At 36.9% G+C, this 20468-nt stretch overlaps 1 protein-coding gene and 1 long non-coding RNA gene across 10 annotated transcripts in view; one reads left to right on the top strand and one right to left on the bottom strand.

Annotated features, from left to right (window-relative positions):
- LOC105483138 (protein tyrosine phosphatase receptor type G) overlaps nucleotides 1–20468 on the top strand; it is a 745674-nt gene that overhangs the window by 711134 nt on the left and 14072 nt on the right. For all 5 annotated transcript variants that reach the window (XM_011743815.2, XM_071089050.1, XM_011743832.2 and 2 more), the window contains 11 exons: nucleotides 4111–4193; nucleotides 4386–4520; nucleotides 5686–5820; nucleotides 8045–8217; nucleotides 9613–9748; nucleotides 10365–10511; nucleotides 12824–12917; nucleotides 13932–14008; nucleotides 14492–14620; nucleotides 18507–18653; nucleotides 19652–19794. In XM_011743815.2, the coding sequence (XP_011742117.2) occupies nucleotides 4111–4193; nucleotides 4386–4520; nucleotides 5686–5820; nucleotides 8045–8217; nucleotides 9613–9748; nucleotides 10365–10511; nucleotides 12824–12917; nucleotides 13932–14008; nucleotides 14492–14620; nucleotides 18507–18653; nucleotides 19652–19794 (1399 nt within the window). The remainder of the gene's footprint in view (nucleotides 1–4110; nucleotides 4194–4385; nucleotides 4521–5685; nucleotides 5821–8044; nucleotides 8218–9612; nucleotides 9749–10364; nucleotides 10512–12823; nucleotides 12918–13931; nucleotides 14009–14491; nucleotides 14621–18506; nucleotides 18654–19651; nucleotides 19795–20468) is intronic.
- LOC105483112 (uncharacterized) overlaps nucleotides 1–20468 on the bottom strand; it is a 58029-nt gene that overhangs the window by 3123 nt on the left and 34438 nt on the right. The window lies entirely within an intron of this gene.

A 20468-nucleotide genomic window follows, 5' to 3' on the forward strand; every position in this document is an offset into this window, starting at 1 on the left:
ATTGGGAATTGAATCAAGCAAGCTGAATTTCAAAGCATTCTTTCAAAAACTACATAATTGGTTTGTACCTTAAATGATGAGCCTCCAGGCCTTTTGGTCCATGTGCTTACCCCTATCTATCACATTTCCATGGTCAGGAATATTCTGTAGGTTAGGGACTCAAACAAATGGACATTCTTCATACAGAGCCTCAAGGAATACCCTAGGAGCACAAGCTACTTCTATGGCTAGAAGACCACACGTGGGGCTTGGCTCACTGGCATATAATATATGCTTTGATACTAAGGGTAGGGGCATAGATATTTATAGTTAACATATACTATGGTAAGGACTACATTGCATAGAATTGTATATAATAGTGCATTTAAATTGGACCACTTAAAACTTGAACACTACTGTATAATGTTTTCTTAAAGTTTTAGTGAAATATAATTCACATACCATATGAAATTTACCCATTTAAGGCCGGGCACAGTGGCTCGCGCCTGTTTAATCCCAGCACTTTCAGAGGCCGAGGCAGGTGGACCACTTGAGGCCAGGAGTGCAAGACCAGCCTGGCCAACATGGCAAAACCCTGTCTACAAAAAATACTAAAGTTGGCCGGGCACGGTGGCTCACGCCTGTAATCCCAGCACTTTGGGAGGCCGAGGCGGGCGGATCACGAGGTCAAGAGATCGAGACCATCCTGGCTAACACGGTGAAACCCTGTCTCTACTAAAAATACAAAAAAATTAGCCAGGTGTGATGGTGGGCGCCTGTAGTCCCAGCTACTCGGGAGTCTGAGGCAGGAGAATGACGTGAACCCAGGAGGCGGAGCTTGCAGTGAGCCGAGATCATGCCACTGCACTCCAGCCTGGGCGACAGATAGAGACTCTGGAAAAAAAAAATACTAAAGTTAATGCGGTGTGGTGGCATGCGCCTGTAGTCCCAGCTACTGGAGAGGCACAAGAACACAAGAATCACTTGAACCCAGGAGGTAGAGGTTGCTGTGAGCCAAGATTGTGCCACTGCACTCCAGCCTGGGGAACAGAGCAAGACCTTGTCTCAAAAAAAAAGAAAAAAAAATTACCTAAAGAATACAACTCAGTGAGGTTTTAGTATATTCATTCACAGAGTTGTATGATCATCACCACAATCTAATTTTAGAACATTTTTTGCACCTCAGCAAGAAACCTGTTAGCAGGCACTCCCAATTCTTCCTTCTCTCCAGCACTTAAAAACCCTATATCTACTTTCTGTCTCTGTGGTTTTGCATATTCTGGACATTTCATATAAATAGATTCATACTATATGTGACCTTTTGTGTCTGGCTTCTTTAATTTAGCATAATGATTTCAACATTCATCCATGTCGTACCATATATCAGTACTTCATTCCCTTTTATGGCTGAATAATACTCTAACGTGTGGATATACAGGATTTTGTCTGTTCATCATTTGATGGACGTTTATTTTCTGCTTCTCAGCTAGTATGAATGATACTGCTATGAACATTCATGTACAAGTCTTTATGTAGACAGATATTTTCAGTTCTTTTTTGTGTATACCTAGGAGTACAATTGCTAGATTATATGAAAATTCTATGTTTAAAATTTTGAGGAGCTATCAAACTCTTTTCCAAAGTGGCTATTCATTTTACATTCCCACCAACAATATATAAAGGGTCCAATGTTTCCACATCCTCACCAACTTTTACTGTTTAAAAAAAAAAAGAATAACAGCCTTCCTAATGGGTATGAAGTGGTATCCTATTATAGTTTTGATTTGCATCTCCCCAGTTATTAGTGATGTTGAGCATCTTTTCATGCTTATTGGTCATTTGTATAACTTGTTTGGAGAAATATCTAATCAGATCCTGTACCATTTTTTAACTGGCTTACTTTTGTCTTTCGTTGAGTTGTAAGACTTCTTTACATATTCTGGATACAGATCATTTATTGAATATACAGTTTGCAACTATTTTCTCATTCTGTGCATTGTCTTTTCACTTTCTTAATGTGAGTTACCTAAATTTGTTCCTCTTTTTCAAGATTGTTTTGGCTATTCTTTCCACAGTTGTTTCTGAATTGTACTATTGTGCTGCTTTTGTTAAATTTATTCCTAAGTATTTTATTCCATTTGATGCTAATGTAAATGAAATTGTTTACTTAGTTTTATTTTTGGATTGCTCATTGCTAGTGTATATAAATACAATTGTAGGTTGTATCCTACAACCTTGCTGAATCCATCGTTTCTAGTAGTTATTTTTGGTTGATTCCTTGAATTTCTATATACACGATGTCCTCTATAAACAAAGATAGTTTTACTTCTAAATGAAATGTTACAAAAACTCCAGCTTACTTTTGAATAGGATTGATTGTTCTACTTTTCTGAAGAAATGAACTGGTTTAAAAAGGCAGGGGCGAACAAGGAAGAAAGTCAAACCTCTTCCCAGTCTTTGGATTGACTTTGGCAGTATTTGTTGGCCAACTCACTCAATCAAGGCTCACCACTGCTGTGACTATGAGGATTTGTCTATCCAGATATACCTCCTTTCTAACCAGAGAAATCAGGCAAGGATATATACACATCTGTGCCTTATACATACATACACACACACACACACACACACACCATTCTCTCCACCACAGTATCCTTTACTTCGAATGGCAAACATTACTTACTGCCTTGGTAAAAGTATTGTGGCAGAAAAGGAGGAGAAAATCAAAGCAACTAATGTGTGATGTGCCCAAAGGTCATGGTGTTTTGCTAGAAAACCATCATCTCTGGTTAAATGTGAACTGCACTTCCACAACTTCATTTGTGATTTTACTTTCACAATTTCAAATTAGATGTAATTTTATTTTTAAACATTCAGGGAGTTAGGTTTTGGTGTTCTCTTGGCCACTCAGATTCTGGGCACATTGCCTGCCTTCATCTACCCCTATATTAATGCCTTTATATAGCTAAGAATAGCATAGAAATATAATAGAAACAAGTAAAATCAGACTGTGAATGAGCCAGACACATGATGTATGAAAAACCTTCTCTCAGATTCATCACAACTTTCAAGGTATATGTGGGTGTCACCAAATCACCTGCAAAATTGATCTATTAATGTCTTATTTGTCAGTCTAAGAAATAACAATATACAGTTAATGGCTACTAAGGCATAACAGTTTGGATCCAGATGCCTTAGGAGAATTTTTTCCTTTGGGGCCTGTTTATATCAAGCAACACCTGTTTCATGTCAACTCTAAACTGAAAGTTTGTCAGAACAACAAAAGCAGTTCACAGTTCCAAAAACATAGAGGGCTCTCAAAAATTGCTTGATATATTCTGAGGTCAGTAATGCCTATGCTGATCCACTCATTGGACTTCTTTTTCAACTAGACTTTTATGATAATGACTATAAACAGAAACATAAATTGGGTTTTGCCCATTCTGTTTCTACCTAGGGAAAATTAGGACCTCAGCTTCCTTCTACTTATTTTGCTATCCTAAAAAAAGCAAGCTCACTCTGTTGGGCAACTAGATACACATATCATGCATCACCTCCCTACCAACTTTTGTTCATTAACTGAGGTTGAGTGGATCCTAAAATCTGAACATTAACTTCAGATTCCTATAAAGAGATTACTCTTAACAAAAGCTCTGGTTTCCTCAATTACTTAGGTTCTGTTAGGGTAGCAGGGAATCCAAGTGAATTAGCAATGGAATTGCCTGAAACTATTAATACATGTTTTGGACTTAATAGATCAGTCACCCTTTTATATTTGTATTAATGGGGAGGGAACACGGGCATAGGGCATAATCAAAGCCCTTTGAACTTGGCTTTAAAATACAGAACAAGCAAATACCTTTGAACTTGGCTTTAAAATATAGAATAAGGAAATTTTGGAGGACTACAATTTGAAATGGTTTTACATGAGTTTGCATCCTAAGAGCAGGAGATGTAGGAGTGGCTCTATATTTTGGGATGGGTTTGCTCTATTTAGTTGTTCTGCCAAAAGTTTTCTCAGACTACCTTGGGAGATGTCATGTTACCTGATTGCCTTGTGTTGTGCTTGAGAATGGTGCTAGTCTCTGAATTACACATTTTATTTCTGCTTTTTTTTCTTATCTTCTATAGATGATCACAGTAGGGTGAAGTTAAGACCTTTACCAGGAAAAGACTCTAAGCACAGCGACTACATTAATGCAAACTATGTTGATGTAAGTCAGAACCGTTATTATAAACCTGTTTCTGGAAATTGAAGACTGCAGCAGAAACTGTTTAATGTATTTTAATACTGTACAGAGCTTTCACTAAAAACAAAGCCCATTCAATATGGAAAGCATTTGAATTATTTACTGGTCTTCTGTGATAACAGCTTTCATCTTACTTTGTGCTGTGTCATTTTGAAGGGTTACAACAAAGCAAAAGCCTACATTGCCACCCAAGGACCTTTGAAGTCTACATTTGAAGATTTCTGGAGGATGATTTGGGAACAAAACACGGGAATCATTGTGATGATTACGAACCTTGTGGAAAAAGGAAGAGTAAGAGCCTCTTGACTCACTACCTTAATAATGCACCTTCATTCAAACAATACTTGTGGAATACTTGCTTTAGGGTAGGAACTTAACAAGGTATAAAGAGCTACGGAAATTAAAAGTGTTCTTTCTACTCTACCTTGCTTATGATTCAGTAGGAAAGAGAGCTTAAGGCATTATAAGAGTAAATGTGATGATAGAGATGAGTGGAATGCTACAAAATGAATCAATGTATCCTCTGTATATTACTCTATACAGAGATTTTTTAAAGGAGCTAATACTTGAACAATGATTAGGAGGAATTACACGGGCTAAAAAGAGAAGGAAAGGGTGTTCTAAGTACAGGGGACAGACAGAACAGTAAACAGGGAAGTTGAAAGAAGCATGGTGTAAACAAGGAACTACTAATAGTTAAGATTGGCAGAAGCAAAAATTGCCTAAACAGTTTGACCATCATTAAGAGGACCTTTTTAAAAAATGATTAATGCTGTAGAATTTATTGGATTATGAGTTTACATTAGATGATGCCAATTTAGGCTGGAATAAAAGCTACACTTCAAGGAATCACCACACTGGGTTGACAGGTGCAGCCAACCACTATGACACACGATTACCTATGTAACAAACCTGCACATCTTGCACATATACCCCAAAACTAAAAATTAAAAACAAAAAAATAAATAAGTAAAAGAAGCTACGCTTCAGGTTCCCTGCTCAAAATCACCACTGCTTCATGTTGTAGAGTCCCTGTTTTATTTTTGGTGATCCAAGTTACAACTAGAAGAGTCTCACGGTTAGAAGAGAACCTTCCATGAATCCAACCCAGCCTTCCAGCCTTCCAGATGATACTTAAGCTCCCTTTATAACAAACCCTACCCACATTTCTTACAGGTCAGACATAGAGGTTTCTTTCTTGGTCCCTTTTAAAAATGCATTATATATTGAAAGGTGATCATAAATACTACGCCCATTTCTCACATGGTCTTACACAAACTTATCCCAATCCATCAGCCTTGTCAGAGGTCACACCTGCCTTTAAGCAGTTCAACTCATGTATTCCTTTTTCAGTCAAATAGCAATCTCACCTGTGTTTTAACACTGTCGTTTGAAATTACATTATCAATAGAATTGTGACGTAGATTGCAGTTATACAACTTTTTTCTTTCTGCAGCGAAAATGTGATCAGTATTGGCCAACAGAGAATAGTGAGGAGTATGGAAACATTATTGTCACGCTGAAGAGCACAAAAGTACATGCCTGCTACACTGTTCGTCGTTTTTCAGTCAGAAATACAAAAGTGAAAAAGGTATGGAATGAATTGGGTAGGCTGCCAGGACATCTCCTTTTTATGCTTGTATGAAAATTACTGTACAACCAAGGCCAAATCTCATAACCAACTTTGTTTCTAAAAAGTATTTTTAAAACATTTTTTCATAACTCTTTTGATTGACATCAGTGTATGGTGTGAAAGGTATTGGCAAAGCATATAATAGAATTTAACTGGCCTGATTGAGCTCTTTAATCTCTACATGAACAGCCTTCATTTTAAAAAAAGATCATACTCTTAGGTTTTGGTAATACTCAGCATATATGGCAGCATCTGTTTGATTTAGCTTTTTTATTCCAATTTTCTGACAGATATAAAGCATTGTTTCCCAAAGTGTGTTCCAAGGAATACTTGTCCTGTAAGATTCTTGTAAACAGCAGATTCTGCTGTTCAAGAATGGGAAATGAATGCTACATAATATATATCTCCCCACCATTTTAGAAATTTACAGTGAACATAAGTGACCAGAGCACTGATGTTAACAATAATACCCTTTTCTATAGAATTACTAATACCCTGAGAATCACATTTTGTGGAAATACTGTTTTCAGGTTATCTCAGTTTCTTTTTCAAAATCCACTGTGACAACAAATATCTTATATCGATCATCACAGCAGTACAGCAATCCCCCTTAGTTGTGGAAGGTATGTTTCAAGACCCCCCAGTGGATGCTTGAAACCTCAGGTAGTACTGAAGCCTATTTATACAATGTATTTTCCTATACATACATATCTATGATAAAATTTAATTTATAAATTAGGCACAGCAAGAGATTAACAATAATACTGAAACAGAACAATAATATTCTGTAATAAAAGTTATATGAATATATACTGTTTCTCTTAAAATACTGTAATATTTTTGGACTGTGACTGACCTCAGGAATGTGAAACTGCATCTAAGGAGGAACTACTGTATTAAGAACTATAAATAGATGTTCATTAAAAATGTAGTTATTCCTCAGAACGTAGGTATGGCAGTTAAGTTTGCAGCAATGGGATAATTTTTTTTTTCTTGGTGTCTTGGACATTTTGGAAAATGTGATAAAACTGTAGCCTCCTTGCCCCATTTATATTCACACTTACTCACATTTTTATATAAAATTTCAGTGGCTCCAAAGCCCATCTGTTATCCCAGGTTAACAGTCCTTTCTATGTATATTTATTTCCCAAAATGGCAGAAATAACATGAATATCAGTAGCATAGCAATACATCTGTATTCTCTATTATGAAATAGAGCTGCTGGCTGGCTCAAGATGATCAATAACAGCATAAAACTTATAAAGCCCAACTGATGGGAATATTTCAGGTATTTAAACAGGGCCCACTTACTTTTGTTTTAGAAACAGCTTAAGTCAGAGGAAGAAGTCAAATAGGAACTTTAGGTGTTTTACAAACTAACAGGAAAAAGTAGAAAAATGAGAGTTAACAGAAGAATTAAATTAAAGCCATCATGGGCCTTTGTACAACAGCACAGGACCAGACACCCTTCAAGCTTCAATGTTGATTAATGACCCTGAGTCATCCAAAATTTAGAAATTATAGAGGTATTGATAATAAATCATATCATAGCAAGTAATCTATTTGGGGAAATATTTCATCTAAAGTAGTTAAAATGTAAAAAGTTGAGACAAAGGAAAACTACTCTGAAAAAGTCATTTATGAAAGTGACACATAAATGAGACATTGCCTCTGACTGTAAAGACAGAAGTATTTGACACTTAAAATCTTCCCATCGCTTCCTGGATAGTTTACAGCATCAATCAGCACTCTGGCTCCTAAAGGTCCAGCCTGGACAGTGGAGAAGGAATCAAAATCGTAGCCCACAGAGACATGAAAGCAAAGTACTAACATCTGAACTTGGGGGCAGAAAATCAGGAAATGGAGGCCTTGCAGGAAAATTAAAAGTGCTTTGGATAGATAGTTCTAAATCCAAAAAAACCTGATACTAAATATTAAATATTCATTCTTAGTACAATCTTAAACAGTCTTCTCTTCTAAGTGATAGTGACACTTCATATCCAGCTTGGTAAAGTCTCCATTTAATGGCATGAAAGTTGGCTACAAGAGGGAATAAACTAGCCTGGGAACAGTGATTAGGGTGAATGTGATCAGTGGTCATGTATCCTGACACCCTTACATTATTTTTTTCCAGAATGTCCACCCCTCACCTTAAAGACATCTTTTTTCACTTTTCTCACAGGGTCAGAAGGGAAATCCCAAGGGTCGTCAGAACGAAAGGATAGTGATCCAGTATCACTATACGCAGTGGCCTGACATGGGAGTTCCCGAGTATGCCCTTCCAGTACTGACTTTCGTGAGGAGATCCTCGGCAGCTCGGATGCCAGAAATGGGCCCTGTGTTGGTGCACTGCAGGTAGGGCCTGGGATTCAACAGGTGAAACAGATGGGGCAGGGGACTTAGGCCTCAGTGACCTTGGACCACAATGACTGCTACTGTTTTCACTTAGAAGCTGAATCTTCCACTGGAAACTGGGATGGATAAGACCTGCCATAGTCTTAAAGAGGCTGTATTCCTGTAATATTAAGAAATCATCTGCTGCTTCTGTGAATTTTTAAAAACTAGATCAATCTCTAGTTTTTATAAAATCATCTTATTAATAATATCAGCCAGGCGTGGAGGCCAACACCTGTAATTCCAGCACTTTGGGAGGCTGAGGTGGGAGGATCGCTTGAGCCCAGGAATTTGAGACCAGCCTGGGCAACAAAGTGAGACCCCATTTTTACAAAAAATAAAAATAAAAAAATTAGCCAGCATGGTGGCACACGCCTGTGGTCCCAGCTACATGGGAGGCTGAGATAGAAGGATCCCTTGAGCCCAGTAGGTCAAGGCTGCAGTGAGCTGTGTTCATGTAACTGCACTCCAGCCTGGGTGATAGAGCAAGACCCTGACCCAAAAAAAAAAAAAAAAAAAAAAAATTACAAAATCGCCATTGTTTATAGGAAAAGTGTAGCCTGATCCTAATAAATAAAAATAATTACCTTAAGCACAAGAACTTTCCACACTACAATAGACATTGTGTTTTTGTAAATGGCTTTTCTGAAAGGTTCTTCTAAGTAACAATATTTATAGTATATATGAAAAGATTTCATTTTTAAATTTTTACTTTATATGTTCCATATAAAATACCTTTTCAAAAGCACTGGGAAATCCTTGTATAAAGCTTGTTTTCTGTCAGCTACACTAAATGACTTTAGTTGGTTGTTTAAAAATACTTTTATTCTATTTCATTTGCAAATGCATTCTTGCCTCTTTTTTGTTTGTTTGTTTTAAACTTTGGTACTCAAATAGATGTCGCTTGTTCCGTGATTTACGTTGCAATGCTAAATGAATAACATGTCACCTATACTAGGTTATCTAAGTGGGGTTTAGGCTGGGCATGGTGGCTCACACCTGTAATCCCAGCAGTTTAGGAGGCCAAAGTGGGCGGATCACCTGAGGTTAGGCGTTCGATACCAGCCTGGCCAACATGGTGAAACCTCTACTAAAGATAAAAAATTAGTCGGGTGTAGTGGTACACATCTGTAATCCCAGCTACTCGGGAGGCCGAGGCTCAAGAATTGCTTGAACCGGGAGGCAGAGGTTGCAGTGAACTGAGATTGCACCACTGCACTCCAGCCTGGGCAACAGAGTAAGACTCTGTCTCAAAAAAATAATAAAATAAATGGGGTTTAGATGGTAATTTTTCGAATCCAAAGTTAACAGTATGATAAAACAAAAGTGCCAGTTGAGTGTCTTCATTTCTTACAGCGCTGGTGTGGGCAGAACAGGCACCTATATTGTAATAGACAGCATGCTGCAACAGATAAAAGACAAAAGCACAGTTAATGTCCTGGGATTCCTGAAGCATATCAGGACACAGCGTAACTACCTCGTCCAGACTGAGGTAAGGAGTAGCTGCCAACGTCCTCATGAGATTCTGGCAAATGCTGTAACTGAAATTTGTTAAATGATAGTGAAGAGACAGATTCATTCTTTTAGGGCTTGCAGTAATTTACAGGTTTGTATTAGAAGACATTCTGACCATGATACTATTCTATGGATCATAGTTTTCTATTTCTGTATGGATCTTAACATTGGGATTCCTAAATAACTACACAAGTACTTATGAAACAGGTACAGTTGTTTCAAGAGCTGTGTTAGATGGTAGGGGAAGTTAAACATGTTGTCTGGCCTGAGAAATACATAGGAGAGGATGGTTCTAAAACCATTCATTGAACACAATTTCTTGATTACTTATTGAGTAGAAGCAATAAGCACAGTATAGAATACCGTGATCCAGGCACAGTATAGAATACAGAGCTAAACTTAACACAGTCTCTACTGTAAAGTAAGTTTGGATTGATACAGTGAGTATTGGAGCAAATCACCTAGCTGTAAGTTCTTGAAGGAATTCACTGGGAGGTCCCTGTTAGGGGCAGAATTAAACAAAGGTACACTTCATGAATGACTGGCTAAACCTTAACTCTCCCTCAGTGACTACCATGTATTGTACCTCTTAGGAGCAGTACATTTTCATCCATGATGCCTTGTTGGAAGCCATTCTTGGAAAGGAGACTGAAGTATCTTCAAATCAGCTGCACAGCTATGTTAACAGCATCCTTATACCAGGAGTAGGAGGAAAGACACGACTGGAAAAGCAATTCAAGGTAGTACTTTGAATAAGTTTCTTTGGCATAAAGCAAGGAAATGTTTTAAATGCCTTGAGTTTGGGGGTTATGTCTTCTTTGCATTAATCTATACACTGAAATGGATTACTGTTTGTACTCCTTAAATGTGATGCAAAAGAAAAAACGATTTTGACCATGTATGAATTGTTGGTGTTCAAGTAGATATACAGTGTTGTATTTTCTTCTGAGCAATTTATTACTTTATCTGAACATAAACATCAGCCCCTGGCCATAATAACATAGTACTTTAGAGTCACTCATTTAGTCCAAAAAATATCCTCTGTATTTTTTCTGAACTAATCTATCTTACCTTAATTATTAAGAATGATTACTTGTAGACATATTGTCCTAAAAATATGCCTATTTCAAAAACTATTTCAGAAGATAATTTAGAAATTTCAAAAGAATTACTAAACAATACTAGAGAAAAGTTAACTTTTCCTAAATGGTTGTTCTTTTTCTTTGATAGGGACATGAAGAAGCTTAAAAGCTGTTAAGGTTTATATGGAATTGACTGAAGTGAAGGTGAAAAAGAGAGATTATAAGGACTATTAAAATAATTAAGGCTCAGTCATCTGATAACAAATCAAAGTTGCTTCTAACTTTGAAACATTGCCTCTCCAGTTACCAAGTGCTTTCCTATTTATCTTTGTCTTTTAAATTCTATTTTGCACATTGTTCTATATGTAAATAGTTTCTCCCTTTGTATCAAGATTCAAAGAATGAGATGAATCTACAGTTTTAGTTTTCATGGTAAAACCTTCCATAGACTCTGAAACTTTCATCTGAATCTCAGCTGAAGAAATGAGACTGCCAAGCAAATTATACCAAGTGATATGAAATGAAAAATAATTTAATGTCACTGAGTTCAATCATAAAAGTAATTTAACATTTTTAGCTCCCGATTAACATTCTAACTACTATAAAACCATGAGGTAATTAATAATGAGGACACAGTGTATCATTGTAAATGTTTAACATGAATTCTTACAAAATATTAAGTACCAACATTTCTTACATTCTGCCTTTTTCATTTCTTCAATTTTTTTTATACATACTTTAAAACTTCATTTAAGAAATGCGGCTGGGCATGGTGGCTCACGCCTGTAATCCCAGCACTTTGGGAGGCCGAGGTGGGCGGATCACGAGGTCAGGAGATTGAGACCATCCTGGCTAACACGATGAAACCCCATCTCTACTAAAAATATAATAAATTAGCTGGGCGTGGTGGCGGGCGTCTGTAGTCCCAGCTACTCGGGAGGCTGAGGCAGGAGAATGGCGTGAACCTGGTAGGCGGAGCTTGCAGTGAGCCAAGATCACGATACTGCACTCCAGCCTGGGCGACAGAGCGAGACTCCATCTTAAAAAAAAAAAAAAAGAAATGCGACCAGGTAGTTGGTTCTTTTACAGGCACTAACCATTTTAGAGCTCAAGATGAAGAAGAAAAGAATCAAATTTGAAAATGAAAATTATATCCAGGGACCATGAGTTTTACTAAAGCATCTGGAGAACACTGATCTCATGTACTCCATTAAGATGGATGCCAGCCCCCCAAAAAATAGGATTGACAAAATAGTTCAACCAAGCTACATAAACAAACTACTGGGCTGGTTACTTATAACAGCCTCAGAACAATGTTAGTTCAGTTCAACAGAAATGCACTGAGAACTAGTTAAGTACTCTTTTATCTTCAAGAAACATGATTAGCTCATAATAAATAGCATTAGGCAATCTTTTTTAATGTAGACTCACTTGGGTCTTTTATGCCAGTGAGGAATCACAGAAAAAAATTCACAGCAGCAGTGACATCATATAACAGAAGAATCCACATAGTTCTATAAATATCTATTGCACACAGCACCTGTTTAGGGCCTGATAGTAGAAATAAGAAAGATGCAATCAAGGTCACTGAGAGAAGTACCACTAGGAAAGCACAAGAGTGTTCTCTGGGGCTGGGCATGGTAGATTACACCTGTACTCCCAGAGCAGCCTGGGCAACACAGGAAGACCCCAATTCTATAAGCAATTTTTAGCTGGTTGTGCTGATGATGCACCCGTGGTCCTAGCTACTCAGGAAGCTGAGGTGGGAGGATCACAGTTACAGTGAGCTACGATCATGCCACTGCACTCCAGCCTGGGCAAGAGAGCAAGACCCTGTGTCTTAAAAGGTTCTTTGTGGCACAAAAATGGTCTTGTTTATCAGTAATCTGCTTGGGATTTTTGCCAAAGCATCAAGCAAATGCTATCAATTGTATCTTTGAATGAAGACTAAAATGTTTTTTCTTTTTCAGTTGGTCACACAATGTAATGCAAAATATGTGGAATGTTTTAGTGCTCAGAAAGAGTGTAACAAAGAAAAGAACAGAAACTCTTCAGTTGTGCCATGTAAGCCTTTAAAATCAGTTTGTTAGTGATCTTTTATACTGGATTGTATGTTATGTACAGAGACAGCCACTACTCTGATGCTATTGTGATAGCACCCTTCAATTGTACTGTACGTGGCTATATGGTAGAAGGTTTTGAAAATGTCCTTTTAGTAACCCCATTGATATATGACTTTATACCAGCCTCTTACCTGGTACTACCAAAAGGGAAAATGTTATGCTTATTCAACTAAGGTAGTTTAATGAAACTGGGAGAGGTGGCTATCAGTGTCAGCAAGTTGCTGCATCTATCTGACATAGAATACAGCTTCATTTCACCTTGGAATGTAAGAATTGGGTCACTTCTACAATATTATAACATAAAAAATAATAATAAAGCTGTAATTGCTGTGGCATTAACATTCCTTTACAACTTAGAATCCTGGATTAATCTATACAACTAGAACCACATTATTCAGTTACTGTGGCTATTGAGATCAAGGCACTGTTGACTGGGGGTGACCTTTGTATAAATAACTAAGGACACAGCTGTCTGCGTGCCGTAGACATAGACATGGGTGATCATTGGGGAGATTTATCTCTAATGAAAAAGGCCTCTAAGACCATCGTGGGCAGAAAAAGGGGTAGACATCGTAGGCAGACATGGAGAAAGGGGTTGGTAAAAGGGCAGAGTATATGTTGGTATAATTGTAGGAATAACAAATTAGAGTCAAAAGTTATCTAAAACCCTATGTCATGTCCATATAAAGTATTCTGTTACTGATCTGCTGTAAAAATCTCTCCCACAGTAAAACTGTATTCCTACAATGCCTGGGTCCTTCTGGGTATGTGCAGCAAAATTTCATTTTACATTCTGCCTCAGCTGATAACACTTGAGCTTGTTTAAAAATATAGATAAGTCTTAGAAAGGGAAGCCAGGAGGATATGTTATTCATCAAGCAAATCTCAGAAAGAGCTGTTGGTTCTGTGTGTATAATAAGGCAAATGTGGTGTTTTTGTTTTTTCCATATGATAGCTGAGCGTGCTCGAGTGGGTCTTGCACCATTGCCTGGAATGAAAGGAACAGATTACATTAATGCTTCTTATATCATGGTGAGAGTCAACAGTTAATTATAAATAAAGTCAATTAAACTGAAAGGTGTTAAAGAGCAGATACCACCTGTGTGACTGATGTCATTTTTGAAATAATTTCTCAATGTGTAATACGAAAAGTAGAGAGATTTCTGTATCTGGAAACTTTTTGGGGGTACAAAAATGCTTAAATTAAGCAGAATGCTTCTTCAGGAATTAATTTTATTGTTAATTTCACACATCTAGTCTTTGAATAAATGTTGAAATTTCTGTTAAGTGAAAACAGCAGGGGTAACTAGAAGTGAACTGCACATGGAGAGAAATTTGTCTGCACAATGCTAGCAGAAGTACATCTAAAAATTAGCCAAATGTACTGAATGCTTTTCTCAATTATTTTAGTGTAGTCAAAACAATGCTATCTTATTTCACGAATATATTTTACTACCACAAAGTTAAAATAAAACATTCATATTCACTGATTTTTTTTTGTCTTCCCAACTGAAGGGCTATTATAGGAGCAATGAATTTATTATAACTCAGCATCCTCTGCCACATACTACGAAAGATTTCTGGCGAATGATTTGGGATCATAACGCACAGATCATTGTCATGCTGCCAGACAACCAGAGCTTGGTAAGTAAAGCACATCTGCTATATATTAATGAGCCCATGAGGCTACAAGCATAAATTACTCTGATACTTTGCCATAGGGCTATAGTAACCATATATGCTAGGGAGGGAATTTAAAATTTTTAAATTCTCATCTTGAAGTCTATAGAGATTCCTTTCATATTCTCACAATACTGTCCCTATCAGTATCCCATTACTTGATTCTCTGATGCTACTGATATCACCCTTCAATTATACTGTCTGTGGTGGTATGGTAAAAGGTTTTGAAAATGTTTTTAGTAACCTCATTAATGTATGACTGCACTAACCTCTTACCTGCTGTATGTCACTTTTGAAAAGTAAATAATTGTAGCTTACAGGTACTGAGTATGTAACTGTGTTTACATGTATTAACTTGTTTAATCCTCAACAATTTTAAGACATACATACTATTATTATCTCACATAATAGCTGAGAAAACTGAGGGAACAAACTTGCTCAAGAGCACACACAAGTAACTGGAGCCAGGATTTCAACCTGAGTCATCTGTCTCCAGAGACCATGCTTATAATCATTTTGCTGTATATCCTACCCCAAAATATTGTGTCAAAAGTACTAATAATGTATCTTTTTTTCCCATTCCATAGGCAAGTCAGATCTACTGCAGGGATAGGCTATTTTGTTCCAACTTAAAAGTCTTTAAGACTAAGCTGCTACCACTTTCCCCTCCCGTAGTCCTTCTCTATTTCAGTCTCTAAACTATACAGAAGGGTAAGCAAGTTTGTAAAACAGACTTAAACGTTTCTGCTTTGATCTTGTGGATACTTAAGTTTCAGAATTAGCTGGGTCTATAAAAGTTACTATGTGGACATGTGAACCCATAAGGTAAAAACAGAAAACATTGAGGATCTGCCTTTATGATAGTCAGATTAATGAGTTTTTTAATCAAAGAAGAACAGCATGTGACTGAACCCCCAGTCTTGGTGACATACATTTGACTGTGTGCCCAGTCAGTAGGAACTTCTTCACTTTGTCGCATTTTGCTCCAGCTTCAGGATACCAAAACTGCTTCTGTATGATGGAATGGCAACAAAGTTGAGAATCTTAAACTAAAAGCTGGAGTGTAAATTTTCAAATTAGCTGGCAATAGGGTCTATTCTGTTTGGCATGTGGAAATTGGAGGCACTTAGGGTTGTTAAAACGTTCATTTGTTGGATGAATCAGTATTTTGTTATTGTCACTTAACAGAGGGCAATCACCATAAAGCATCTACTCAGCAGCTCATTTGTATGGGGAGGCTGGGAGAAGACTGGACCAAATAAGTGGATACATGTTCTGCAGACAGTGAGGATATAGGAACATGCCATCTCAGTGTCTCTCTGAGGCCTCAGAAGGCTAGATTAGAATCATATACAACTGACCTCTCAGTTCTGAGATGGAGAGTTTCATCATTGCACAGTTTTTCCTAAAGACTGGTATCTCTGAGTTCTTTTTGTTTGTTGTATTATTACTGCTATACCTTTACCAGGTCATAATTCTGTAAGGAGCCCAAAAGTCACTGCTTTCTAACTCACAAAGTACTCACAAAGTACAAAGATGCCCAGATATCTTTGACCTATAAATATAGTTGTAAGCAAAACAGTCATGAGACCAGTGTGCCTGCTAAATTAAGAAGTAGCATTTATTTTTCTTAGACTTTCAAGATGAAACATTTTTTCTACCTTTCTTCTACCATAACTCAAATCCCTTTGGTAGCCTTTAAGCTAGTTAATTTATTATTCATGTTATCATCATAGTATTTCTTTAAGGTAAGTAGTTTTTATTCCCACTTTCCAGATATGGAAATTAAGGTTCAGATTAATTTACCCAGGATCACATCCACTAAAAAATCCTGTGCTTAATCTGTGCATATTTGTTACATTTAGATGCCCTGTTCATTACCTTATATCTTTAATATCAGTGTCCTTGGACAAAACCTGTTAAAACCCACGACAGTTACAGACTTCTTTTGTATAGACTAAACCCAGTTGCTAATCTGTTTCCCCTTATGCTGAGCTTTAAAAATAAAAATGTACTTGGCAATAAGCTATATTGAAACTTGAAAGGGTGATAAGTCTTATTGGACTGTTGGCTCATTTCTAATGCAACAATGTAAGATTAAACAAAGCCTTCTTTGTTTTGAACATTATTCAGAATTATTTCTGACTTCAATGATAGTAGGTAGGCATCTTCAGGAAAATGCCCCATAGGAACCTATATACTACAGGAAAACTACAGTTTGCTATTTGAGCTGATTAGGATACGTGGTGTACATCATAATCATATTTCTCACAGTCTCCAACCTATGCAACAATTAACTTTCTCTTAGGCACCCATAGTTTTTAGGGACAGAATTCAAGTACCAAGCCTGCATATCTATTTTTAATCTTAAAATGGATGAACATTTAAAGCATGCCTGATTCAAGGCTGAAAGACTTTCTATGTTATCCCCTCTTGAAATATAACATTGACAGATTTACTTTTCTTTTAAAACTGCCTTGTACATACAGCCAACCTACTTACTCACACACAATGTTCCAAAAAAGTTCTATCCCTTGCCATTTATTAGCAGTGTGATTTTAGATAATTTATGGACCCTCTCCCCAAAGCCTTGTGTCTTCATCTGTAAAGACAGATGATAAAAAATCTCCTCAGGGTTAATATACAAAATTTGTACAGAACTCATACAACTCAATCATGAAATACCTGATTTAAAAATGGGCAAAAGACCTGAATAGACATTTCTCCAAAGAAGACATAAAGATGGTTCCAACTGGTATATGAAAAGGTGCTCAACCTCATTAACTTTCAGGGAAATGCAAATCAAAATACCTCACACCCACTAGGATAGTTATTTAAAAAAATCAAAAGATACCAAAAGCTGGTAAGGGTAACAAAGAAAACTCTCACACACCGTTGATGGGATTGTAGATTGGTAGAGCCATGATGGAAAACTGTCTGGAGGTTTCTAAATAAGTTAAAAATAGAACTACCATAAGATCCAGCAGTCCTTCTTGTGGGCATGTACCCAAAGGAAGTGAAATCAACACCTTGTAAAGATATTTGCACTCCCCTGTTCACTGCAGCCTTATTAGCAATCGCCAAGCTATGGAAACAACCTAAGTTTCCATCAACAGATAAATGGATAAAGAAATTGTGGGGTAGGGAGGAAATGGAAGATGTAAAATAAATCAAGAGGATACAAAACAACAGATGAGGAAGAACAAGTTTAGAGATCTCATGTCCAACATGAGGACTACAGGTAACAAAACTGCACTGTATTTGGGAATCATGCCAATATTGAGTACATTTTAGCTGTTCCTGCCACAAAAACGAAAGTGAGATGATGGGTATGTTAATTTGCTCCTAACTATAGTAACCTTTTTACTATCTGTATGTATCCGACATCATACTAAAAATATACAAGAAAACTTACCATGTTTATGAAAGTCCTTTGCAAACTGCAGTTCAACTACAGAATTATTAACATAATCCATAGGAAATAATTAGCATGTCTTGATTGCTTAAGCAATTGTGAAATAACAAAATTAATTGACCTAGATCCTGCTTCCTTTTTTACTATGTCAATATTACAGAATACTTTTCAACTGTAGTAAGTCCCCTATAGTGGGAGTGTTTCAGGTTGCTACACTAACAGGTGAGAGGTGCTAGAAAATGATTATCAAAATATATTTTACAATAGAATAACCATTCAACTTGGTATAATTAGATGGGAACATATAACTCTATGAATTCAGTTTAAAAGAAGGCTTGAGAGGTATGGGAAATGACAAAATCAGTATGCAAGAAATAAAAAACAAATGCTTGACAGAACTGCAGAGGCTTTTTTGTTTGTTTTTGTTTCCCAAAGGCAGAAGATGAGTTTGTGTACTGGCCAAGTCGAGAAGAATCCATGAACTGTGAGGCCTTTACCGTCACCCTTATCAGCAAAGACAGACTGTGCCTCTCTAATGAAGAACAAATTATCATCCATGACTTTATCCTTGAAGCTACACAGGTAACCTAAACCTCAGTTCCTCGCTAATAGCCATACCTGGGCCCTGGATCATCATTCTAAATAATAATGAAATAATTTACCACCCTCAAGCCAGGCTCAGGCATTTAAGTAAGACTTAATTTTAAATATTTACATTTTCCTTTTTTCTTCCTTCAAATATTTGCTTTTTCCAGCTGGCTAGATGAAATGTAACAGTTCCTCCGATTCAGCATGCATACAAATAGGTCTGTTGACCTAATTATAAAAACAATATACTAGAGCTCAATATTTTCTTTGCCATCAGAAATGTAAGCTTTGCAATGTGTTGCAGAGATGATAATACCAAGTTTTTTAAGTAAATATTTTGCTGCCTTCTTGTGGGATAAGGTTGGGGGGGCTCTTATACTAGTAATTTAAAGGATGAGCCCCTTCCTTGTTTTCCTTTAATGTTACAAATAAGAAAATAGAGTAGCATATAAGGTCTTTAATAATTTATTGTCACTTGAAATTTTTGACTAAGCCAAATGAAATTGTTTCACTAGCATGACCTACTTGGATGTTTGTCTTGAGACAGGGTCTCACTCACAGTGGCATCATCAAAGCTCAAACTCCTGGGCTCACGTGATCCTTTCACATCAGCCTCCTGAATAGCAAAGACTAAGGCACATGCCACATGACTGGTTTTTTTAATTTTAATTTTTTAGAGACAGGTCTCCCTGTGTTGCCCAGGTGGGTCTTGAACTCCTGGCCACCTTGGCCTCCCAAAGTGCTGAATTACAGGCATGAACCACTATGCCTAGCCATGCTTTTTTTTTAAAAAAAAAAAAAAAAAAAAAAAAAAAAGCAAGCAAGCAAGCAAACCTTCTTGGCATTTTTCTTCTTTCCAACTGTGGTTTGGTCAACACAACATTGTTGAGAGTTACCTATAACACATGCTTTCTCAGGAGCAAGTTCTAGTCATTAGATTGTAGATATGTGAAATAAAGGAAGGGATTTGACTCATGTTGTATTGGTTACAGGATGACTATGTCTTAGAAGTTCGGCACTTTCAGTGTCCCAAATGGCCTAACCCAGATGCCCCCATAAGCAGTACCTTTGAACTTATCAACGTCATCAAGGAAGAGGCCTTAACAAGGGATGGTCCCACCATTGTTCATGATGAGTATGTATCTGTTTCTTAATTTTAAAATGTAGACAGTTTTTTTTGTTTAAGTTCTTGTTGAAAGCAGTAGAAAAGGAAGCCAGAATTTTAAAACCTATCTATCACCTCAGCTTGTGACAACTCCATGTTGTTTCTAATGTGGACATGTACAAAGTGTTGTTGCTCTGTTTACATTGTAATATGTCAAACTCTTCCAAGACTCCCAGGTTCTTCTAGAGTATATGGTCGAGAAAGGGGAGAGTATTATATCTTAGCCTACAGAAGTAGACCTGCATGCATTTAGAGGTTTTATGTGTTAGTAACAAATGAGTAAATTAATAACTGTTTACATTAATTAATTTTTTAAAATCCTTACACTGAATTTCAAACACTTGTTAGGGAAATAACCTTTTAAAATATGACTTAGTTGATGAGTAGAGATAAAACTAGTAGTATTAATGATAATATTTAAAGTTCATGATGTGTTTTAAAGTCTACAGTACTGTCTTTTGGGATTTAAAGATAAGGAATATGAATTCTCAAAGAGAAAAATAACTTGCACCTGTTCTCAGAGCTTCTAAGTGTCCGAATGGTATCCCAGCCCAGCACCTTTCCACTTTAATAACAAGGAAAGGGTCATAGATATATCTTATTGTTTATGGATATTTGGAGCCAAACTTCATGGCCTGTAAGTT

Source organism: Macaca nemestrina, chromosome 2 (assembly GCF_043159975.1).
Source record: "Macaca nemestrina isolate mMacNem1 chromosome 2, mMacNem.hap1, whole genome shotgun sequence".
NCBI lineage: Eukaryota > Metazoa > Chordata > Mammalia > Primates > Cercopithecidae > Macaca > Macaca nemestrina.